The 26,652-nt window shown below is 37.5% G+C and overlaps 2 protein-coding genes across 3 annotated transcripts in view; one reads left to right on the forward strand and one right to left on the reverse strand.

Annotated features, from left to right (window-relative positions):
- RNLS (renalase, FAD dependent amine oxidase) overlaps positions 1–26,652 on the reverse strand; it is a 218,512-nt gene that overhangs the window by 50,693 nt on the left and 141,167 nt on the right. The window contains exon 5 of one of the 2 annotated variants that reach the window (XM_084904350.1): positions 895–1,068. The exons of the other annotated variant lie outside the window; for it this stretch is intronic. Coding sequence (XP_084760476.1) covers positions 895–1,068 — 174 coding nt within the window. The remainder of the gene's footprint in view (positions 1–894; positions 1,069–26,652) is intronic. 2 annotated transcript variants of the gene reach the window in all.
- Positions 1–26,652, forward strand: part of LIPK (lipase family member K) — a 253,310-nt gene that overhangs the window by 30,512 nt on the left and 196,146 nt on the right. The gene's annotated exons all lie outside the window — the stretch shown is intronic.

The following is a 26,652-nucleotide window of genomic DNA, read 5'->3' on the forward strand; positions in this document are numbered from 1 at the left end:
TCTATCATTATAGAGTTCTGGCAAGCCACGAGACGTTAGACGGTGATTTTATCAAGCAAGACTTCTAACTAATGGCTTGACGAAACCATCACTGCATCATAAAACACTGTAACAGATTGAAATGACGATCCCCTTCAAGAATTCTGTAATTTTAGATTATTGCAATTCAGTCCACAAAAAAGCTGTATCACAGGGATCACCACAATCCTACAAATAAGAATACACGTTCGCCTTTATGCCTGAAATGAATCAGTTATGTTTATTCTTGCAATTCAAGTCTAATTTGTATAACTATCTTCAATAAAAAGGGTGGAGTACAGATTTTATCCCACTCTGGTAAAGCTCTTATGAAACATTTTACCTATCATTTGGTTACATGATATACAAAGTAATTTTATATAGTCTCCCAAAAGAAAATTAAATAAGTAAAATTATATTAAAGTGAAGGGTTTTGATAACACTGTCAAAACTCACTTTTTTTTTTTTTTCCTAGCCTTGGAAGTAAAATAAGAATAGCACTTACCAAATTTTAAAAACAAAACCCAACAAAAATCAAACTCCACTGAGAAACAAATGACGAGAGAAATACATTTGCATATAGATGAATCCATATGAAAGCCAAGGAACGTGAGCCATTTTGAAATCTTAAACCTCCAGATAGGATTTTTATGAACTCGGTAACACAAACCATGATGGAAGTGATTTTCTGCAAAAACTTCGCTGGTTTCGCCGTGTATCGTATCATTGGCCAAATGTGACATTAAGTTTTATCCCCTGTGGCTTGGAGTTAAATGCTTGCTCTGTGCAGAATGGCAACACTCAATTAAACAGCATTTTTCATGATCTACACCCACCATTGTTACCGTATTTAAGGGAAATAATGGGGGTACTGACCTATATTGCGTTTCTTATTATCAATGGAGATGAAGCGTATGCAGGGATTACTGGTGATGTACTGCCCGGCCCAAGGGACATCAATCTTCGTGCCAGCTTCATAAAAGAGGCCCAGAGCATAGCGAGAGGAGTAGCTCACAGACTCCAGTTCCTGCCGTTGGTGTTCACTAATCACTGTGGAAAAAAAGTAGAGGCCATCAAACTTGCAAATATCATCTTTCCTGTGAGTACATCAAATACGAAAGTCCTTTAAACCAGCTCCAACTGGTTCCACCAATCCCATCTCACTCACAATGAGTTTTGGAAGGTCACGCGAAATAACATCAGCTTTCATTTCTTTTCAGAATGATTACTGACCTTGGCACTATGGTTTTTACCAAGCTGAAGGTCCAAACTTCTTAGACTGGCATTCAAGGCTCTCAAAAATTTGACGCCAATTTGCTTTTCTAGCTTTGTATCCTAGTTATTATCATGGGACTATCTGGCAACAATATATATTCCATATACTGAGCACTTACTATAAGTTAGAATCTTTGCCAAACACTTGACACAAGCATTTCAATCTATTCCAACAACTGCTGTATACGGTAGAGTATTATTCCCCTGTGACAGTTGGGGAGACCAATGCTCCATCCCTTATGGACTCTTAACATTTTCCATGTCATATAGAGATTTGTTAGCTTCTCATCTTCCTGCCAGGATTATAACAGTCCCTTACGTACAGGGACCACACCTTCATCATCTTAGTAATAGGCCTCTACCCTACTCATTACAGGAACACCAATGATGAAAGTATAAAGGTACAGAAAGGCAAGCATAGACATGCAAAGTTAAAATGTAAGAGGTAAATAACAAATGGAAAAAGACTGGGAAATGTATTAGGCAGGTTTAGGTTCAAATCTTGACTTTGTTACTTACTAGGTATGTGACATTGGTCAAGCTACTTAATTATTCTAATTATAGTGCTCTTGTCTACAAGTGGCAATACCAGTACAGGATGTATTAGCATATTGTGAGGATTACATGAATAATGCATGTCACAGTGCTTGGCATAGAATAAGTGTTCATTAGATAGGCACTTTTTCTATTACAGAGAAGAAATTATATAGGAAAATGTGAAAGTGTCCATCCTGGGGTGTAGAAGGAAGAAATCTCCTTAACTTTTTTTTTATTTTTTTTAAATATATTTTATTGATTTTTTTACAGAGAGGAAAGGAGAGGGATAGAGAATTAGAAACATTGATGAGAGAGAAACATCAATCAGCTGCCTCTTGCACACCCCATAATAGGGGTGTGCCAGCAACCAAGGTACATGCCCTTGACTAGAATCAAACCTGGGACCTTTCAGGTGGACGCTCTATCCACTGAGCCAAACTGGTTCCGACCCTTCACTTTTTAATCTCCATCTCCAATCTTCCTACCCTAAAGAGTCTTGGGTAACTGCTTGCTCATACATGTGCAGCATTAATAACTTGCATCACAGGGAAGGCCATAATTTTGTTGTGAAATTTAGGCAGATTGATTAATAAATGGAACATAGGAGCCAGACAGTGTGGCTCTGTGGTTGAGCATTGACCTATGAACTAGGAGATCACAGTTCCATTCTCGGTCAGGACTCATGACCGGGTTATGGGCTCGATCCCCAGTAGGGGACATGCAGAAGGCAGGCAATCAATGATGCTCTCTCATCTATTGATGTTCTCGCTCTCGCTCTCTCTCTCCCCTCTCCTTTCCTCTATGAAACTTGTATATATATTAAAAAAATAAATGGAACATATAAAAAGTTTTCATTAACTTAGTGAAAACCATCCTAAAATATCCTAACCTAAAACAGTAGGGATAGGCAGACCTCAAGGATGACAGCTAACTTTAGCTAAACCTTATAGTAATGACTTTAGGAAGTCAAGAGAAGACAATAGGGTATTCAATGTATTACTTAAGAACAATAATAATCTTATATATGATCATAACATATTCTACAAAACAGTTTAGAACTAAGACCTCATTTAATCTTCACAGGAACCATGCAAGGTAGATGTTTTTACTCTCATGTTACATCATTAGGTAGCTGAGATTCACAGTGTTTCAGGAACTTGCCCTAGGTTACCCAGCTCCCAACTCGTGGGAGTCAAGATAAAGCCACAATTCTCAAATTGAAGTTAGGCACCGGTACTCATGAATCCATACTACCCCTTTGTGATCTGTAAGTTTGAATTTCAAAATGAACTTTGGCATTGCTGTCTTTTCGGACATTAATGATTATTTTGTACTCACTTAGAAGTATACCAGGAAGCCATCACTCCTTTAACCACCATGTTCTGTTTATTAAAAGATGTTAACCTATTTGATGAACAAATGATCTGACATTGGCCTCATTATACGCCATGTATCTCAGACTTCATTTTTGTATTTAATCTGTTTTTAAAGTTATAGGCTTGATATTATGCTTAACTGCTCTCCCAGGGGAAAGAGGTAAAGGACTAATACTAGCAGTTGAGCACATATTGGGGTCTTATTACTAAGCTTCCCATTTTTTCAATTAAAAAACACCAACAAAACTGTATAGTCAGCTATTTAGTAATTGAAAGGGCCTAAAACTCTTTTTTTCTTTAAACCAAAAGTGAAGGGTCAACTAGGCTGACAACTAAACTGGACCTTCCCACCCCCATATGCACAATTTGCACATTTAGCTAGTTTTTAGATAAGCTGCCAAGTGGCAGATCCCACGGGGTAATCCTTTAAAAACATAATTGATATCTATATGGAAAGAGAAATTAACCTTAAACACTCTAGTCTGTTCTGGGGGCTCTAGTCATTCTGAGAACAGGGAGGTGAGACTTCTGACTGAAACAACTCAATTATTTACAAAAAATTCATCTCCAGGGCTTTAAAAGTCTTTGATTGTTGCAGGATTTAAAAAAAAATGTTCTGATTTTGTTTGAAAGTTTTTCTTATGCAAATGCCACAGGGAGCATCTCTAGGTCTAATATATATATATATATATATATATATATATATATATATATATATATATGGAAATTGACAGGTTTTTTTTTTTACTATCATTGTATATCATGTACTATCATGTGCCATTTATCCAAAAAACTAAATCTAATATAAAAATGACCATTTCAGTAAAATGAATCTTTACCTGGATGCTATCCTAATTTAATTCTGAACTACTATGATTATATAATCTCTGTACCTATACACATACGTACATATAATATTGAATGCACTTTATGACTATACTGTGAGTAAAGTGGCTAAAAATTGTATTGAACAGGGTCGTCGTTTACATTCTTACTTTCATCAATAAAAAGAATTATTCTATTATATCATTCTTGTACCTATGCCTGTATGTGCATGTGTGTGTGCATGTGTGGATTTGGGGGAGGTGAAGGACAGAGGGAGAAATGGGAAGTGAGAGGAGGAGGGAGGGAAGGAGGGAGGGGGGAGAAAGAGAGAGAGAGAGAGAGAGAGAGAGAGAGAGAGAGAGAGAGAGGGAGACACACACCTAGGCTGTGCTCCTGAAAACATTAAGTAATTTCATTTGTCGTCTCCTAATGTAATCTCATTCTTTCAGTTTCCTAACCTATAAAAGACGACTAAACATACACATTCTGCCCATTCATTCATTCATTCATTCACTCATTGTCTACTTTATGCCTGGCACTGTTCTAGATGTTAGAGATATAAACAGAAAGATAAGGTCCCTGCTCTCATGTAGCTTATATACCAGTGGTGGAGAGACTAATTATCCTATATAATAAAAGCCTAATATGCCATTCTTTTGCTCAGTCACTATAATGTGCACTGACCAGCAGGGGGCAGATGCTCTGATTGGTAGGTTAGCTTGCTGCTGGGATCCAGCCAATTGGGACTAGGTGAGAAGGTCCAAACACGCCCTGGAGCCCTCCCATGGCCCCTCTCCAGCTCCGAGGGGTCCCTCAGGCTGGCCTGCACCCTCTCACAATCTGGGACCCCTCAGGAGATGTCAGAAAGCCAGTTTTGGCCCGATCCCCACAGGCCAGGCTGATGGACCCCACAGGTGCATGAACCCATGGACTGGGCCCCTAGTAAATAAATAAGACTAAATGGTATGTCTGTTGGTAATAAGAGCTACAAGGAAAATTAAAGCAAGGTGCAGGAATAAAAGTGATGGGTATGGGTGGTGAGGCTGTCAGGGTATATGCATCTTCGGAGGATTTTATTTCTATAGGCTGTCAGGGCATATGTATCCTCAGAGGATTTTATTCTGATTGACATGTGAAGTTACTACCAGTGATGAGTCAAGGACAGATACAACCCAGCTTCCATTTTAACAATTATTCTGGCTACAGGGGAAGACTGCAGGGATACCACAGAGGAGTTAGGGCACACAGCTTTGCAGTAGTCTTGGACTGGAGAAAGTAATAGAGGAGGTCATGAGTGGTTACATTTGGGATGGAATATTTGCATATGTATGTGTATATAATACGTGTACATTATATTTTCCATATGTGTGTGCATCCATGTGTATATACAGGTGTCATACACAGAGACACATATATACCTATATCTGATGTAATTTTTAATTGAGGTTTAACATGCATACAGAAAAGTATGCCTTGATGAATTTTCATGAAGTGAACCTACCAGTATAATCACTCACTATGTTAAAAAAAAACAAAACATATCAGTACTAGAACCCCAGAAGTTGCCTTCTCCCTCCTTTTCAAGCACACCCTGCCAAGAATAATAAGTAATCCAGAATTCTAACACCACAGATTTGTTTAGCTGGTTTTGAACATCACATAAACAAAATGATGCAGTATGTACCCATTTGACTGCCTTCTTTTACTTAGCACTATGCTTATGATATTTATAATTGTTGTTACATGTAATTGTAGTTAATTATAGTTTATGTGAAAGAGTATTGTATAAACTATATATATACTACACTGTATTTATCCATTCTACTGCTGATGGACATTTGGATTGTTTGTAGTTTTTGGCTATTATAAATGTAAAACGAAGAACATCTGTATGTGTTTCTCTTGGGTCTATATACTCAGTACTGGAATTCCTGCTTCATGGGTTCCCTTATATTCACCTTTAGTGGATACTATCCAATGGTTTTCTAAAGTGATTGTAGCTATGTATGAAAGTTCAGTTGCTCCCTTTCTTTGTTCACATTCGCTACTACCTGCCTTTTAACTTGGGATGTAGTGATATCACATTGTGATTTTAATTTGCATTCCATGATGACTAATATGTGGAAATCCTTCATTGTTTATTTGGATATCCTTTTGTAATTGCCTGTTCAAATCTTTGCCCATTTTCTTTTGGGTTGTCTGCCTCCTCTTATTGCTATTGAGGAGTTCTTCAGAAATTCTGGATATGAGTCACATATGTATAGAGACATTTTCTTCTCCTTAGTTTCACTCTCTTAATCCTGTGGTTTGATGAGTAGAGTTTTAATATTAACTTTAGTACAATTCATTTTTTTTCATTTATAGTTAGCACACATGTCCTGTTTAAGAATTTTTTGCCTACTCCAGGCCTTAAAGTTATTTCCTTATTTTTTCTGAAAGCTTTATTGATTTACCTTGCATAGGGTTTTGGATATATTTTTGAAGATTAAGTAGCCAGGATTCTTGTTGGCTTGGAAAGATGGTGTGATGCAAAGAGATCAAATGAGAAATAGATGGGACACTTCTTTTCATCTACTCTAGTTATATTTGGAAAGTGCACAAATGCATAAAGAGGCAAAAGAGAAAATAATCACCAGATACTAATTATCCAGAGAAACAACTATTAACAATTTGAATTTTTCCTTAACATCATCCTTACTTTTTTCTTTAAACATGGCTGTGATCATATGATACATATAATTTTGCAAACTGCATTTTTGCTTAGCATATGACCAAAAAAGCCCTTTTTAATAAACATAATTAAAAATGTTTTTATTGCTTTTTAGAGAGAGGGATAGAGAGATAGAAACATCAATGATGAGAATTCATTGATTGGCTGCCTCCTGACACCCCTCATTGGAGATCAAGCCTGTATCCTGGGCATGTGCCTTGATTGAGAATTGAATCATGACCTCCTGGTTCATAGGTTGATGCTCAACCACTGAGCCATGCCAGCCGGGCTGTAAACAATTTTTAATGCCTCCATAATATTTGATGGAGAGGATGCTGTGCGACTTAACCATTCCATTAAGGTTGGACATTTATTTCCTTTTTGTCTGTTATAGTTAAAACGGTATGCATATCTTTGTGTCTAGATCTTTATCTATGTTTATAATTATTTCCTTAAGACAGAATATTGGAAGTGGAATTACTGTTAAATTGATTTTCATAAAGGCTGCACTAATTTACACTTCCATTAACAATGTATGAAAGATCTATGTCACTGTATTCTTGCCTGTGAGGTTGAATATGCATACAGAAAGCTATCATTTTTTTCTTGATAATTCAATAAGGAAAACACCTCATTTTGGTTTTAATATCTATCTTGTGCATACTCTTGCATCTGCTCACACACACTCATGGGCTTTCTCACTCTCTTACCCTCCCTCCGCCTCCCCTTTTCTCTTTAAACACTTATCGACCAAACTTGATCTGTGCTGGTTATTCTTGCTCCGTCAGATCCACCCTCTGCCCCTCTCTGTTCTGCTCTGTGCCCAGAGTTACTGCCCTCACTACAAAATGATTTTCCTGGACCTCTGACTTCTGGATGGTGTTGGTCAATGAGAGGCATAGGCAAGAGACATAGATAGAATATTGATTCCTTCTGTTTCCTCCTGCTTTGCCAGGTGCTGGCAGTGTGAGTTGCTCTACAGTGAAAGTTCTTCTTCTTTATATATATTTTATTGATTTCTTACAGAGAGAAAAGGAAAAGGATAGAGAGTTAGAAACATCGATGAGAGAGAATTATCGATCAGCTGCCTCCTGCACACCCCCACACTGGGGATGTGCCCACAACCAAGATACATGCCCTTGACCAGAATTGAACCTGGGACCCTTCAGTCCACAGGCCAATGTTCTATCCACTGAGCCAAACCAGTTAGGGCGAAAGTTCTTTTTATGTAGCTCTTATTCCATGGTTCTAACCCTCATGGGACATCAAACATCTTGTTTTCTTCTCTCACCCATTTAAGTCAAGGTAATGGCTTCCTGTTGTTACCGTCCTGAGGTGCCCCAATATCCTTTGCCTTAACCCTAACCACCGTTCTGTAAATGCCCTGCCATTAAATTTTCCCAGTTAACACCATCTATTTCTTGTTGGGACCTTGACTAAAACAGCATTTAACTATATTTTCTTCTAGCTTATTTTAGTAATGCACACTGAGGCAAAGCATGCATGATACATTCTACTCTATGGGATAGTAGAGATCAACTCTTCAGACCAAATCCTTGGGCCAAGGAGTATTCAGTGAGTCTATTTTGTGATTCATGAATGTCTGTGTTTTCATACGTAAACAAAGAACTGCTTTCAGTTGTATTTTTCTTCATCTCCTATTACCTTTTTTTTTTTTGGCATGAAAACAAATATTTCAGTGTTGATAGTAAAACAAACACCTTTAGCACTAACATGGCATCCATGGTACAGTATTGTAGTTAATAGTGAATGCTGCTCGCATTGACAGCTGGTGCTCAAAGCCTTCATCTCCTTCCAGACGTTTTGTTGTTTATAGCCAATTACAGAGAGTTGCTAAATTCCTGATTTGCCACCATATGTGAATAATTTCAACTCAGGGACACTTGAAGTTAGAAAATCAACTGGTATATAAGCATTTAAGCTCTGCATCAAGGGACACTGGCTGCTCTTGATTTACTTATTACTGCTTTTGTCTTTTATGTTGAATTCTAAGAATGTTATAAATTTCAGGCACCAATTCAACTCTTCACATTAGACCATCCAGTTCAGGGGATTACATGAAACCAATAGTGTTTTAGTAAAAATAGCTGGTTCATCTTTACTCAAAGTGGCCATAGAAATAGTACTGGGAGGCCCATTTCCCATAAATAGTTCCCCTCGCAGGCCAGTACAGAGTTTGAACTTTTACCATTCATGAGTCATTTCTTTCGTGTGAAAGCATCACAGAATCAGTCTTGTTTCCCTTCACCTGGAATAAATTGAATGCTCACTTGGACTCTGTAGGTATAGAAGTCATTCAGCCTGGGAGCACAGTTTCAAAAATAGTTTTGGCAAGCAATAAATCTAGTGTTTATTGGTGACAGACTACAGCAGTTATATGTCTATGTGGAATTTCCCTGGGGAAATATTTCTTTCATCCCGAGTAGCATCTCTGAAGTCAGAAAAATTTGGGTTTGAATTCTGGTCCTGACATTTATCTGTGTGACCTTGGTCAAGTTGCTTCATCCCTCTAAGCATCTGTTTCCTTGTAAAATGAGAATAATAATAGTGCCTGCTTAAAGGATTGTTAAGAAAATTAAATGAGATAATAGTAACTGCTTGGCAAAATGCTAGACACAAGTGTATTGCATAACCCTAACACTATAGTTGTTGAATTCAAGCATTTAGAAGTGTCTATGTGTATGCCATATGTTAGAAAAAGTTTTTTTTTTTTAAAGTCCTAAGACAACATCCTAACATTCAAGCATATCAGGATATTACTAAATCAAAGACATCGCTGGCTAATAAGTACACTGGATAGTCTTCACTTTTCAGAGTAGAGGGTAAAAAAAACACCTTTTCTTTGAAAAGTAAGGAGTATTAAAGATGCTAAAAACATTTCAGGCAATCATTTTTGAAAAATTAACATAAACTGTGGGATTCTTTAGCTATCTAACCTAGAATGCTGAATGTCCAAAGGTTTGTCTTTTGAAAAGAATGAAACCCCATATTTTGGGTCATCATTTCTCTAGTATACCAGCTTTACATTTTCTTAATCCTAATCCTACCCCAGAATTGTTTAAAAACAACAAGTGCCAAAGAAATGAGTTTCCCTGAATTATCTTTTGGTCAATTGATAAAAACAGTGTGATAAAAATTTAGGATGAAGTTGGTTTCATGCTCATGTGCTTGGGGAGAATTCAAATCATTACCTGAATACAAACTTTCCCAGGTACATTCCATCTAGCTGCATTAAAAGGGATGGGCATGTTAGGGCAGTTGAGTGCATAACTAGTCAGAGAAGTTTATCCTAATGTTTCCCAAATTTCGTGGGACCTTAACAATCAATGCAATAAATGGCTTTAAAGGGGTGGGGAAAAGAACATAAAGACACCTACAGTTTCTGAAATAGAAGAATACTTCATTGATCATGCCTTTATCTTATTTTGTTCCTAGTAAGCATAAACAGGCATTATTTTAAAAGCACGTGCTTAGGTTTCTGTGATTAAGCAAGCAATTCTGCCATACTGAAGGCCCAAACTGTTGGTGCTACTATCAGCATTTATGAATCAGGACCCATTCTTCCCCCACCCTCCCCAACTATCTGGAAGTGATTTTTAATCCCCACTGTCTCTCCATCTCTCTATGATCATAAAGAACAATCTGCCGAGACTGAAAGACAATGTTTTCTTCCCGGTCTCTGCTTCTACTGCCTTCTTGTCACTCTGTCTCAGTGGCCTTTGAAAAGAGCATTTAGCTATACAATGTGGCGGTAGCTGGCTTTTCAGAAAGCCTTTTGACTTTCTCCCAATCGCATTAAGTCTCTGCTGCTTTACAAACTCACTACCCACTCTTCTCTTTCTCTGGATGGAGGTCCTGCGACACTAAAGTGATAGTCAATTGTTTCTATGGCAACCAGTACTAACCACAGGATTAGAAAAATAAACATTTTTTTTTTTTAAATGTAGGAGCTGTTTTCTGAAAGAATGTGGGATTATTTAACTCAAACATTGTTTGCTGTAGGTCCACTGTGCATCTAGTGCTGTGCCAACTATGTAAAATACCTTACCAAAACACTTACCAGAGGCAAGGCTAGATGTTGGGCTGAAGCACAAAATACTATTACCCTGGTTACTATCAGTTTTATCCTTTGGACGCCTCTTTTTGCACATCAGAATAGAAATATAGTTCGCTGGCCTGTTTTCTTCACAGAACATGTACAGTAAGTCTGGAAACCACAGTAGTAAGGTTGGAAAATACTAGCCTTATTTCCATGTCCTCTAAACTTTTAGACTATTATGCCACCATTCTTTTAGTAGGAAAAGTGCTGAGTTTCAGATGAGAAAGAATATGAAAAGAAAGCATGGTGTGTGCTGTTATTCAAAAAGTCACAGAATATCCTACATATTTTACAGCCACTCTCCCCTGCTTATCCATTTAATTACTTTATGGCCATGCCATTCATGAGTAATCTAGTGTTTTTAAAATTCATAATAATAAAAACTTTACTACATGTCACCTCATATTTTTATACCGATATATATTTTTTATATTTATGGCTAAAGTTACTTGATACTGAGGCAATGACTCGATGAATGAATATTCTAATTAAAAACTTTTATGGTTTTAGAGATCAGAAAGTACTGTTTGCAAGGATCTGGAATTTGCAGGATTGAGGCAAAATGTCAGAATTTGGTGGTGTAAGCTCTGGGATACTCAGAAACATTTTTACCTTGTACTTTGCAAATCCACTAGCTTCTTTTCTATTTCCATAACAACAACTCCCTTAATGCTACTCAAGCCAAAGCAAATAAACTGAATTGGGGGACGGGAGGAACCTTAATGGCACCAGACTTCATTTAGTGTGAGCCTACAGCATTTTACTTGTTTTAAAATTAGTAAACTCCCAGAACTAGCAAAAATCTCAATTTGATGAAAAGCACAATTATTTTTGGTCTTTAGATTAGCTTATCTTTTATTTGCAATGTTTTTAAAGTTTCTTTTATTAATATGCTGGTTGGTACATTAGTAAAATATTGTAAATTTTCCTTTGTTATTTTATTCATGCTATTGAATTCTAATTTTTACTGCCAGGTTTCAATCATTTCCCCATGTTTTTCTTCTGACCTTTACATTACTGCAAATGTTTAATCTACAAGATGTGATTGTTACAGAATTTACCAGGTGACCGGAAAAGACATCATAATGACAGATTCTCTTTAACTGAGCACTTGCATTTCTGAGCCTCAGCAAAAAATATTTATGTTTATAAATAGGTGCATATCGACATAGTGCGATATACATATTTCAACTCAGTGAGCTCCAATTTCCTCATCCATTAAATAGAGATATGATCTAGTTTAAAGGGTTGTTATGAAGATTAGAAACTTTATATTCTCAATATTATTTAAAAAGTATATATTCTAAATATTATATATTAATATGTTATATATTAATATATCATATTCACATCTTTATATTACAAACATTACATATATCATTACATATGAAATATGAGCAAATAAAAAATAATAGCAGTTACTGTTGCAGGGGAAGGGATGGACAAGATAACCTTAACTGGTATATAAAGGTACAATTGTTAAGAGAAGATTTAGAAGTGGGAGCAAGGAAGAATGAAAATAACTTTTTTCCTAGCTCATCTCTGGAAAGACATAAATCTTATATCCAATTTTATAGCCTCGAGATATTTGCTTCTGATCTATAACTTTAGCATATAACATTTTATCGAAAAGTTTATTAAAACATTTTTTATCAGGTATCTGTTTTTCATTAGGGATCTGTTATTAATCAAAGTTAGTATACAACTTAACTCTAATGAAATGAGCCAAAACACCTCTATAGCCTGGAACATAGTAGGCAGTTTTCTTCCTCCTTAGGACATATTCTAGACCCATGATTCTACCAGAAATCAGAAACAAATTCCTCCTGTGTTTTCCTGCCCTAACACACCCAGCTCACACACCTATTTACTCTTAGCTTGCAGGTAAATGTGTACATCTGCTAGGGTGTGATCTCCATGATGGGATGACAAATGGGATCTTGTCATCACATTATTTAAAGAGCAAATTCCAAAGAGCAAAACTTTTTCCACGCCCTTGTCTGCTTAGAAACATTAAAATGGAGCTGGTCTCATTGATTAGAAGGACATTTTATCGGGGTACCTGATGAAATCTTTTCAGACATATCTGAGAATTATTCAGACATAAAGGAGAATTCAAATGTAGATCTTCTTTGTAAGCTTCCACCCGGCCCACTTTGCCCTCACCTCCAGCTAGGAAGCAAACTGGCTGTCCTGGACAGATGGACAACTGATGGCTTACTCTTGCCACCTCCTTCCCTAAACCACAAACCAGATTACCCCACCCCACTCACCCTCCTCCTGACCCACGTTATCCTGTTGTCTCAGGAAGATCTCTTCTTAGTTCACCAATTGCCTTCTCTTTCCTTTCTCTTTTATTCTATTTATGAACAAGACATGGGTCCATATCCCAACAATAGAACAGAAAAACTCTTTGGCCTCAAAATAAATTGAAAATGGCTTTTACAGCCGAAACCGGTTTGGCTCAGTGGATAGAGCGTCAGTCTGTGGACTAAAGGATCCCAGGTTCGATTCCGGTCAAGGGCATGTACCTTGGTTGCAGGCACATCCCCAGTAGAGGGTGTGCAAGAGGCAACTGGTTGATGTTTCTCTCTCATTGACGTTTCTGGCTCTCTATCCCTCTCCCTTCCTCTCTGTGAAAAATCAATAAAAAAATTAAAAAAAAAGAAAAAAGAAAATGGCTTTTATAGTTGGTGATGCAGGGATAAGGAAAGCCATATATTTTGTAGTGAAATAAGAAATAATAAAGAACCATAATTTGTAAGAGTTCCCTGAAGTTCTCTTCAGAATCTCACAAAAGACTCCAACTATCTCCTCATCTGGCTTTCCCTCAATAACTAGTGTCCAATATAAATAGAACAATTATATTTTTTTCTCTCTTATTTGAGCAAATAGATAGTATTTCTATTATATCAATGATAAATAAGCTTTTGTTGACAAGACTGAGAGCAGATTAGAAGACTGGTTCTGTGGGAATACACATTCCTGATTTCAAAAAACAAAACAAAACACACCGAAAACATTACCAATAAAGGGTTTATAAACTGAGCACAGCCTGGAGTGGGAACTGATTAATGCTCTGCTTTCTCATTTGGTACCAAGTTCACTGTGCTAGCTTGTCCTCGTGTATAAAGATTCAGGGACATGGTGCCGAAGAAGAAAATCAGAATAGGCAGCCCATAAAAAAAAAAATTAATTCACCTCTATTTCAAATAATGCTCACTGAGAAATTGAATTGAATGATGAAGCAAATAAAATATTTATTTCTTATATGCAATATAGATGAGTCAATGTCACTCTGAGAAATTTAACTTTTTAATTTGCTAACTTGGTGTTTGTATTTTATTAGCAATTGCAAAAGAATGATCTATTATTCTCTTGCAAGTGTCAAAAAGATGATGTTGTGGGGGAAGCAGCATCAACTAACTCTCCTGGCTGGAAAAAGCATGCAGTCTACATTGTTCTTTACTTGTCCCTGAGTCCCCTGCTTTTATTTCTATGGTGGTGGGTATCCAAATCAGGGTGGGATTATAAATTTGCATAGCCATATATGCAGCAGTCTAATTGTGTGAAAGATATGCAAATTTTCTGCTAATACTGTATAGTTAACTATGCAATTACCATTATATAAATATCACAGGTAGAGTAAATAATCATAAAGTTATATATTCACATTTATATTAAAAGAATCCATATGGCTTTGGTAAAGAACATGAACTTATTTTCTTTTTTGAAAAAAAAATTTTTTTTCTCTGTCCTAAAATCTTGGTAAAAATACTACCCTATATGGTAACACAGTTAACATATAAAAGCCAATGTAAAAATTTCAACATCACCAGAAATATCAACCCATTCATTACAAATAATTTATTAAACTTATTAATTTTTTTTATTAAAAAATTCTTTTGGAACAAAATAATATTTGCATGTTTCATTAAAAATCAGACAAAATTATCTACACTTGAGCTTCTTACTTTCTTGAATATAATTCAAAAGTATTCTTTTAAAAGCTGAAATACAAGATAATGTGTGTTCTCTGTTTCTCTCTCTTACACATACACACACAAACACACCACAGTAGAAGACAAACTATAGGGGAAAATGCAGTTTTATGTTCAGTAGAATGTATGCTCTAATGTTAAAGAATTAGTTAAATTAAAGAAATTGCTTTTGTTTACTTAAATGTGAAAATGTATTGCTACCGGTATTTAAGTAGAGTGTGCAAAAGAAGTAATTTTTCATATTAAATAAATGGCCAGTTTTTAAATAACCTTTGACCAAAAATAAATCCTTTTCAGACCAAGGATTAAAACAAAAACAAACAAACAAAAAACTAGGGAAAAACACAGTGCTAACATTTAGTCCAATGTTTCTGTTTTACTTATCTTCCTTTCTATTCCCATCCCTACTTTTCCCCCAAAAGAATGGATTTACTGGGAAGAATTATCAATCTGATGAGAGATAAATCTCGAGTTATTTGATTTTCATTTTCTTGATAACCAGTATGGCAGATAGAGTCCCCCTAAATGGCTGCAATGCGTATCCATCATACATTCTTTTCTTACATCCTTTTTTATCAAGAGGTAGGATCTATAGCCTCTTCCCTTGAATCTGAGCTTGTGACTAAGGCAGAACCGACACCACTGAATACAAGTTTTGAGCTAGGTCACAAAAGATGATATCATTTCTGCCTGGTTCTCTTGGAGCACTCAGACTTGGAACCCAGCCACCGTATTTTAAGGAAGCCCAGGCCACTTAAGAGGCGACATAGGTTTCTGGCTGACAGCCCCAGCTTACAACAGCACCAACCCTCAGACAGAGTGAAGATGCCTTGGGAAGATATCAACTCCAGCCGTTGAGTCACTCTCCAGATTTTGAGTCTTTCCAGCTAAGATCCCAGACATTGGGAGCACAGACAAGTTGTCCCCATGGTAACCAGTCCAAATTTCTGATCTGCAGAGTTCTTGATGTAATATAAAGGTTGTTTTGTCACTACATGTTGGGATGATTTATCACACTGCCATAGAAAACTGCAATGGCAACCAGGGAGGTCAGTCATCTTTTCCTATGCCTACTGACCACTTGCACATCTTCTGTGTACTGTCTACTCATGAGCTTTGCCCATTTGATCTTGGGTTTTTTCTGTCTTGTTTATATAGTCAGCATATAATCCTATACTTGCTATATATATTGTAAATACCACCAGTTGCTTATTAGATGATACAAAAGTTGGAATTTTACATAGTCAAATCTTTTAATTCTTTTTCTTTTTAGTTTCAAAATTTTCTGGTTTTTTTTTTTTTTTTTTTTTTTTTTTTTTTAAGGCAAGTCTTTCCCAAAAGAAGATTATAAAAATATTCTATATTTCTTCTAGTACTTTTATACCTTTGTTTAGGATCAACTCTTTTTTTTAAATACATATTTTATTGATTTTTTTTACAGAAAGGAAAGAAGAGGGATAGAGAGTTATAAACATTCATCAGCTGCCTCGTGCACACCCCCTACTGGGGATGTGCCCGCAACCAAGGTACATGCCCTTGACCGGAATCGAACCCGGGACCTTTCAGTCTGCAGACCGATGCTCTATCCACTGAGCCAAACAGGTTTCAGCAACTCTTTTTTTTTTTTTTTTTTAAACATTCTACCACATAATCCCCTTGCCCACACAATTGTCGGTGTCCATGGGCTATGCATATACATTCTTTAGCTAATCTCTCCCTCCCCACCGAAATTTGTTATTCTATTCCATTCTCCATGCTTCTGGACCTATTTTGCTGATCAGTTTGTTTTGTTCACTAGATTCCACATATAGGTGAGATCATGCGATATTTGTCTTTCTCTGAATTAATTATATTATACGATACGAGAGAAGGCAAACTGATTATAAATAGTTGGTAGTCTATATATCATTTATTTAATCACTCCGTTCTTTGAGTTGAAATGCTTTTTAAAAAACAACTAAATTCTTAAACACATATCTATTTCTGGACTCTTTCTGACTCATTGATCAATTTGACTATTTCTACAAAAATGCCATTTTGTTTTGATTTCTACAGTTTTTTGGTATGTCTTACTATCTGGTAAAGCAAGTAATCTGACCTACCCACCCCACCCCACCCCACCCCCACTTTCTTGCTCAATTGTAAAGATTTTATCTTTCATATGAATTTCAGAGTCAACTTGCCAAGTGCCTTGAGAAAACTGCTTTACTTTATAGATCAATGTGGGGCCAACTGACACAATTACTATTTTGAGACTTTTTGTACATGAATATGGTATATTTCCCTATTTATCCAGGTCATCTTTTAGGGCCTTCAGTAAAGTTTTAGAGTTCACTTCATCTACCCACGTAGAATTCTTGTTAGGTTTATTCCTAAGTAGTTTACTGTTTTTGTTACTCTTGTGGATAGTTTATTTTAATATCACATTTTCTAATTGGTCATTGCCATAATAAAATGATTGGATTGTGTGCATGTGTACTTATACCTACTAGTATAGGTATCAAAATATATTTTGTATTTCTTATATTCAGTTTTTTTTTTCCTTTTTGCTCCTTTACTAGTTACAATAGATTTTCAGTTGATTGCCTTTGAATCATAGATGACCATTATGTCATCTACAAATAATGGCTGGGTTGCCTCTTTCTTTCTACCATGTTTCCCCGAAAATAAGACATCCTCCGAAAATAAGACCTACTTACAGGTTTCCTTCTGAGTGAAATATAAGGCATCCCCCCGAAAATAAGCCCCCCCCCCACCCCTACCCCCGGCTCTGTCTCAGAAACTTTGTGAAACCTAAACTGCAAGAAGTTGTGACTTGGGTGAAGAATTCATGGGGAAAAATCACTGACACTTGCATTGCAAATGCACTGCGAGCAGGCTACCTTGACAAGAAGTACTTATTTAAAGACAGTGCTATTGCTAACCATGAGAGATTTGGTCCACTGATTCTGAAAGAAATGGAGTCACAAGAAATTCACCAGGAAATTCAGGAATTGGATTGTTATGATGATGTTCCAGAAGATGATGACATAATTGTCATTGAATAAATGAATAAATTCTTGATACTGTAGGATTCACAGTTCGTCTGGTTTGTGTTGACAACTACCGTACTACCGTACTGTATACAGGAAATAAATTTCCTTTATTTTCATTTAACAATAAATGTGTACCGTATTCTTCTTCATGGAAAAATAAGACATCCCTGAAAATAAGACGTAGCACATCTTTGGGAGCAAAAATTAATATAAGACACTGTCTTATTTTTGGGGAAACAGGGTAAATTGTGTAACCTCAATTTATTTTCTGTGCAAGATTGCATTGCATAGCATCTCCTTATGCCACTGCTTTTCAAACTTTAATGTGCATGCAGATTGCCTAAAGACCTTGTTAAAGTGCTGATTATAATTTTAACAAGCTGCCAAATGATGCAGACCACATTCTGAGTAGCCAGGTCTCTAATATGTTAAGCAGTAGTGATGATACCAGTCTCTTTTGTCTTATGTGTGACCTCAGTAAGAATTCTAATTATCCAACCCAATAATGCAGATGAAGAAGCAAATTTAAGTCTATTAAGTACCTTGTACAAGTAACAAATGGCAGAGTAAGACTCATATCCAAATAAGCAACATCAAGGCCTTTGATCTTAATATTTACTCTACAGTAATTTCTGTGATAAAACAAAGAAAATACATTTGATAGAGCCTGTTTTAAATTGCAAATCACCTATCACTTATCTTAGAAAAATTTTCATCGAAGTTCTTATGTCAACTTTAATATTTAGTTACCTAGAATAGAGGTTGGCAAACTACATCCCATGTCCCAAACCTGACCCCTGCTTATTTCTGTATGGCCCTCTAGTTGAAGAATGGGTTTAAAATTTTTAAATGCTTGAACAAAATTTAAAAAAAGAATAATATTTGGTGACACATGAAAATTCTATGTCAGTATTCACAAATGAAGATTTATTGGAACCATGCTCACTTGTTTATGTATTTTCTATGGTTGCTTTCCTACTGCAAAAGCAGAGTAGAGTGGTTACGACATAGCTCACATCTGTTGCTGTCATTGCCTTGTGGTGCTGCTAGGTGCACTAAAACCCCATTGATGCAGTTATAATTTGACTGTGTTTCAGCACAGTCAAATCATTTTGTTCTGTGACACCTCTTATTATTATTTTTTAATTACCACTGCATATTCATTATGTCAAAACAAAAAGAGATAAGTGGATTTCAAACAGTATGTACAGTGGCATGTGGATGATTTTATTATCCACTTATAGGGCAAAGCATTGCGTTTATAGTGGAACGACACTGTAGCTATGCTCAAAAAATACAATAGACATAGGCATTATGGAAAGTAACAGTCATAAAAATTTTTTTAATGAAACATTTCATCACAGCAGATTTCCCCCCCCCGCAAAAGTAAAAAGTGAAAATGAGGCTGCAACCAAAGTAAGTTTCTGAGCGTCTCATTTGTTTCCTAAGCAAGGCAAGTTTTTTGCCAATGGTGAGTAAATTAAATTGTTTGATTGCATCAACTTAAGAAATTGTTCAGAAAAAAATAACTTGTTTAAGGCTATTGTGGGGTTTTTTTGTTTGCTTGTTTTGTGAGAACAGTTTTTTGAAGGGTTCAGAATGCTGGGAGATGCATCGTTAATCAATTTATTTTAAAAAGCAAATGATTTTAAGTGGTTTCCCCGGAATTTATCCTGCATTTGAAGAATTAGCCTCTCTATAAGCAGTCTGCATTATACTATAATAAGTGAGAATATTTTTGAAGAAATTGAGAGGACACTAATGTAGTACAAACTGTAGGGGAATCTTGTAAGATGTGCTCCAAATGATGGTAAAAGTATTTGTTTTTAAGCAGAAAAAGGCTTGGTTGTACAAATTTACCCAGCTTGTGAAAACATAAGGCATTTTAAGCCTATTGATATTCATTATATTATTCACCAACAGGTGCTTTGTGACAATATTTAAATCTAACATGTGCAATTGAAACAGCTTTAATGGTAAGCTTCACTTAATTGTCATGTTTTGTTAATATTTGGCATAATGGAATCCAAAATATCAAATTTCTCTACCACATAGCAAATCAATTGCTAAGCAGTGGTAAATTTTATTTTGATTTTTTTTTGAAGGCTATGGTTGAATTTTTGTGAATGTCATGTGCCACCATCCACTACAATAATTGAACAACATGCCAAAACCAAAACCGGTTTGGCTCAGTGGATAGAGCATTGGCCTGCGGACTGAAGGGTCCCAGGTTCAATTCCGGTCAAGGGCATGTACCTTGGTTGCGGGAAACATCCCCAGTGGGGGGGCGGGGGGGGAGTGTGTGTGTGTGCAAGAGGCAGCTGATCAATGTTTCTCTCTCATTGATGTTTCTGACTCTCTATCCCTCTCTCTTCCTCTCTGTAAAAAATCAATAAAAATATATTTTAAAAAAATAATTGAACAACACTGAATGGTTTTGGGAATAAGAGTGTGTTGTGGAATTGGTACTATTTCCTCATGAATAAAATATTCAATTAAAAGGCAAAACAGCACTTAAGTGTGAAACTTATCACTGTGGTAAAGTCATTTCATTGACAGGTAATGTTTGCATCACATAGTATCAAGCTGCTTTATACATTTCCTGTGCTGTCAAAAGTTAAAACGAGAAACAAGGCCTTCATTTCCAAACAAATGTGCATCAGCCATATTTTCTGAGCTCAAAGTACAGTTCCAGAGTGATTCTTTTGGGGTTTATTTTAGACTTTGAGGCAAGCGCAAACAAAATTTCCATATTTCAAAATCCATTTCACTGTGCAATTGAGGAGCTTCCACCTACCCTTCAATTGGAAGTAATTTAATGACGTGCTAAAAGGCAAGTATTCAGAGAAGAATTGAACAGAATTCTTTAAGTGCCTTTTAAAGCAATAAATGTGCTCAATTAAATTCATATGCTCAAGGACAGATATTAGGATTTGGCAGTACCTTTCTGTCTGAAAAGACATTTTCAAAGATGAAATATGTAAAATCTCATTAAAAATCAGCATTAACAGATGGACATGTGTATTTGATTCTGATGATAGGAAATACTAACTTTGAACCCAACTTAAGTGAAATGTTATCCCTCCTTCAAATTGAAAGAATTCATTCATCTCATCAGTCGACCTATATTATAGAAATTGTACTCTATTATTATTGTTACTAGAGTCCTGGTGCATGATATTCGTGCACTGGGGGAAGAGGGGAGTTCCCTCAGCCTGGCCTGCACCCTCTCACAGTCCAGGACTCCTTGGGGGATGTCCGACTGCCAGCCTAGGCCTGCTTCCTGCCTAAGCTGGCAGTCAGACATCCCCAAGGGGTACTTAAGCATTGCTATTAAGATGGGAAAGGCTCTAGCAACCGCTGCTGTGCTTGTCAACTATGAGCCTGGTTTCTGGTTGAGCAGCACTATCAGAGGGCAGCTCCTACGTTGAGCGTCTGCCCCCTGATGGTCAGTGTGTGTCAAAGCAACTGGTAGTTCTGCCATTCAGTTGTTTTGCATATTAGCCTTTTATTATATAGGATTACATTTTCAATTTGTCAATAAAGATAAAAGGAAGTTTATTTTCTTTCTTGTTATGTAATGCCTACATGATATCCTTGATTTTACCTGCTGGCTGGCAAAACCTATTCTATTTACTCTCTGGCCTTTAAGAAAAATGTCACTAATCCCAAGAACATTCCACTATGCCTCTTATTGTCACAGGTGCCAAGTAAAGAGAATTCTCAAAATCATTTTTTAAGTTTATGTTTGTTGAGTACTTACTATGTGCAAAGCTTTTTCCCTGTAGCAGAGGCACTACTCTTTTCAATTTATGGTGTGGAGAAAGTAAATTTCAGAGCCTTTTCTATAATCACTTGTACATTCTTAGTTGAATGATCCATGTGTTAAGTCTGGTCTTCCTAGCTGCAAAGCCTATGCTGTGAGACTGTGAGGAAGTTACTTAACTTCTCTAAGCCTCAGTTTCCTTCCTCATCTATAGTACCACCCATCTAATAGATTTAACATTAAATTAATTCATATACAGCAAGCACATAGAATAGCTTCAGTGGAGAGCATTCAGAAATGGGGTGGAGGTCCAATAACAGAAGGATCAATAAAATAGGTTATTATTTAGAAGGAGTTGATGGAGAATGGTTCCCAATTTAGTTGGGAATAGAGCTTTTTAGTTATTATGGAATCTGTGCCATTTGGTTAAGGTTTGTTAAAAGAAATAAACTAATACATTACAAACATGCAAAAACGAAACAACATTTAAATCAAATGTAGATGTACTAAAATGGCTGACAAAGCCGGTTGGGGTGATATTCACCTGGTTTACTTCCAGCTTTGCTACTTGTTAGCTGAGTGACCTTTGTCAAATCATTTAATCTCTCTGATCCTTGGCATCCTCCTTCATAATAAAATGGGGTTTATAAACAGACTACTTTATAGGGAACATGTGAGGATTAGAAAGAAAGAAAAAAAAAAAGAAGAAGAAGTACCTAAAGGTTGGCGTAAGAATGAGCTCAGCCAATGCTAGTTCATTATTTTCCCTTGTCTGTATGTAGCCTTTCTAAATTGACCCAAAGCTTAGAAACAAAGCAGACAGCTCTAGTGGGGGATGGGGATGATGGTGGTGGTGGGCTTAGTGTGAAGGGCCTGAGCAAAACAGAAAAGAGAAAGAACTGTGTGAGGGTGGGGGGTGGGGAGTGTTGAAAGTGGGGTTGGAGAAGGTGGGTGGGTGTAGAGGTGAAAGAGAGTATTGAGGGATAAATTTAAAAAAATTTTGTACAAAAGAAAACTCTTAACACATTGAGGGCTCTACTGAAAAACAACAAGAAAAACTACTCCTAAACTGCTAAAAATCTTCACAAAAACTGTGTTTCTGAGCCCAAACTGCCTAGATTAGTTCCTAAAAAGGGAAGTCTTCAAAAGCTTCAAATTTACTAATTGTGATATTTCTTGGTTTTAATTTTGTATAGTAATACATTTTCAATCAGTGTGCTGGATAAAATAAAAGACATCTAGTTAAATATGCAGATAAAGAATGAAAAATTTTTTTTAGCTTAAGCATATCCCAAATATTGCATGGGGCATACTTATGCTAAATAATTGATTGTTTATCTGAAATTCTGTTGTAACTGTGCATTAGGTTTTTTGTTTGTTTGTTTTTTACAAAATCTGACAGTTCAGGCATGGCCTAACTTAGTAAGCAATCTCTTAGCCTGGAGAGCCACCAAGAATCAGAGCTTATGGGTTTCTAACTTAACTGCAAAGGCTTCAAGGAAAGGTTGACTCCACCCTCTCTATGTAGGCCAAGCAAAGGGCACTGACAGGAAACCTCAGGTGAGGGATTCTGCCCCCTGGGCACCCTCTGTGGGAGCCTGGTGCAGAGGCTGCTGGGAAAACCATGACAGCCTGCCCATTGTCCCCTTGGGTCCCTCCGCCCTAGGTTTTCCTTTGGGTGGGGCCCTGCGGTTACAGTGCGGTGACTCTGTCTCTGAGCCCCTGCCACGCCCGAAAACAGGTTAAAAGAGGAGGGGTAGGGGGGAAGGCTCATCAATTTAAATTTCCTTAGCCGGTTAGTGCTTTGCTATCCTGGCCTGCAAAACTTTAATTATTACTTTGATGCGCCGATTGTCACTGCTAGGCCTGATTTAATAGCTACTTGCACAAAGTCCGACAGAGATTGCTTTTGTTGCACTTTCAAACAGCTCAAATGGCTCTTTTACGTTAAGGAGGAAACTCTGTGGTTAAACTGTAGCCTAGGTATTTTTAGAGCCGTTACCATGTTAACCGAATTTTGTACATTTCACCTGCAGGATATGCAGTAGTGCTTAGGGCCTTCCCTAAACTCTTAACAAAAAAATATGATTAGATAGTTGTTAATACTGTGCTTAGGACCAACTGCACGCTATCCGAACAGATACTTACCAAATACATGGGCAGCTAAGACTCACTGTTTGGATGGCTGGTACTGTGCCATTGGGAAGTATTCTTTTTTTTAATTTTTTTATTTGACACATAATGATTTGAAGGAACTTAACCAAAAGGCTAAAATTGGTGAGTTCTAAAGGTCAGAGCCTGAAGGCAGTGACCCATTTGTTAATCATTAAGCTTTTCTAAGCCCGCTCTGACAGAATCCTGGCTTTCTGCCACTTCTCTGGTCATTTTTAAGCTGCAAATTCTTGTGCTGTTTCAGTGTTTAAGTAGGTAGCAAAGGTTATGAGAAAGACATCACTTGTTATTTTTCCTTATCAAACGTCTTTAGGGTTTTGGAAGGCAGAGCTATTTTGTGTTAAGGGAATCTCCTTAACATTCCTGCTACATAGCATTTAAAGATGGACCAGCGTGTCCTCTGAAAAGAGAGGGTCTCTAGCTATTATTCCCGAGTTAATTGGCTTCCCAAAATAAGCCGGGAGTGAGTGTAAGGACACCCAACATCTCCATTAGGTTTTAGTTCCCAGATCACTGCTATCCAGCGTGGTTTTCTCTAATCCCAACACTGAAAATTGAAGAGACAGGAGCCTACAGACCACAATGTATTCATCATCTTCTGTTATCAGCTGAAAACTGGAAGAACTTTAAATTTAAAAATATATATATATTTTTGTGAAGCCTGATGAGGTTCAGCTGATATGATGTATCATTCCAAAATGCAATGCCAGTGTACGGCCTGGGCTTAATCAGGAGGAACAACAGCCTGTAATTATTGGAATCGAGTCTGGCTATCTGAGGCAGTGTTGATCTGCACACCAAAGCGCTCCCATAATCAAAATTAAATTTTATGTAGCCAGGGGACATGAAGCTGCTAAAATACTCGCTACAATATTGAACACGGAATAGCTGCTCTCTATTTCTCAAGGGAAAAAATACATAGTCAAACCTTGCTTATCCCTAACCCAAACTTCTGGGAGGCTTAAGTATTTGGAATTGCTCCAAATGCTGAAAGGATGGGGGGGGGGGGGGAGGGAGATGGGGAGTAGGGCAGCAGCGGGAGGAAGAGAAAGGAGGGTATGGGGGGAGAGAGGGAGGGAGAGAAAATGAGAACTAACAGAAAGCAAGCAAGTCAGCTGTTAGAAGTAGACCTGAAGCCCTAGCAACACTGAAAAGAGACCTGGAGGTTGCATCTGATTGGCTCAGCAGCCAGAAGGCATGGTGAGCTCTGATTGGTTGGTGATGATGTCTCCAAATAAGCAGGCTTTTTTCGGAAAAGCAAATTTATGTGGCAGAAGGGAGGACAAGAGGCAGAAGACGCAGCAGGCGAGAAGAAAGGGAAGAGAGCGGACAAGTGAATGACAGGTTATTTGTGAGGGCGGTGATGAGGTGATGATTCAGATTAAAATGAGAAAAGAAGTACGACCCGATTTATGTACCTGCTTACAATTTGCAAAGTGCTTTTTCCTGCAGCCATTGATACTGTTTTTACAAAGACCCGCAGGGTCCCCAGAAGTTAAATAGCATGCCCCAGGTCACTCAGCTAGCAAGAAAACAGCTGAGGTTTCCTGGCCATAGAAAATCCAACAAATGGCACAAATCCCACACTTTGGATGCCACACAGGTGTTGCGGAGATGATGATTTGTAGCTGGCCTGCAGGAGGGAGAGCAGCAAAGGCTCTGGTCAGCTTGTAGTTTAGTAGGAAATGCAAATGGGGGTGAAGGGCTCTCTGCCCTTCATGGCTGCAGACCTTGAAAACAGACAGAGGGAACATCTCCGTGGGTATGTGGAAGAGGATAGAGTACTGGTGGAAACGAGGCTTCCGAGGCAGCTCTGAGATATGTCACCGGGGTGTATTACAATCTTGCACGTATGTAGAAGCTGGACGCCTGATTCTCTCCCCCCCTTCCCCTCCCCAGATCTCCTGGAAAGCCATTTCTTCCTCAGGCTTAGCAAATAGCATCACCACTCCTCCAGCTGCTCAGCTAAAAACCCGAAAGTCATTTTTGTCTTTCCTTTCTGCCCGCATCCAATTTATCAGCAAGTTCCGTAGATCTCATTTCCAAAAGGTATCCTGAGTCAGGCAGCTTCAGGCCCTCTCTGCAGGCACTATCTTCTTCTCCTCCTATGTCACAGGAATAGCTTCCTAGTTGATTTCTCTAATTTCCTTCACTCCGTCTTCTCTAACTCGTTTCCCGTTCAAAACGATTCTCCAGGCCATGTCAGCTCCCTGCTTAAATTTGCTCTCAGAATAAAACTCAAAAGCTTTGCTGGGATCAACCTCAGTTTACTCTGCATTGCTCTGTCCAGAGCTTTCCATTCCAGCCACCTATTCCTCGTTTCCATCATGAAAACACTGCAGGATTTCCAGCCAAAGGGCCTTCAGTGTTGCTGCTCCAAGTCTCCATATCATTACATAGCTGGCCCTTCTATTTTGTGGAACCTACACACATCAGGGCTTCTTTCACAGCCTGAGTGAGAGTTTTCTTTCATTCTCACTCATAGTGCCTTCCTATTAATTGCTTGTGATTTCTCAGTCTGAAATTATGTATGTTTGAATTGGATTTCTTGTGAGTCATCTATTTATATGTCTCCCTCCTACTAGTCATAAAGCTCCATTAAGGCAAAGACCACATCAATTCCCCTCAGCACTATATCCCTGGTCCCACAATAGTAGTATGTGGGAGGTAGTGCTTGTTGAATGAATGGATATCAGGACATTAACGTAATCTGATGATAAATGACCTCCGCAGCTAGGGAACCATGAATGTGGGTACGCTGTGTTTCCTGTTTTGCCCTGTTATTTGTCAATTCCTATTCGAGTTGGGAGTTCTGAC

Source organism: Pipistrellus hanaki, assembly GCF_964339955.1.
Source record: "Pipistrellus hanaki genome assembly, chromosome: 14".
Lineage (NCBI taxonomy): Eukaryota > Metazoa > Chordata > Mammalia > Chiroptera > Vespertilionidae > Pipistrellus > Pipistrellus hanaki.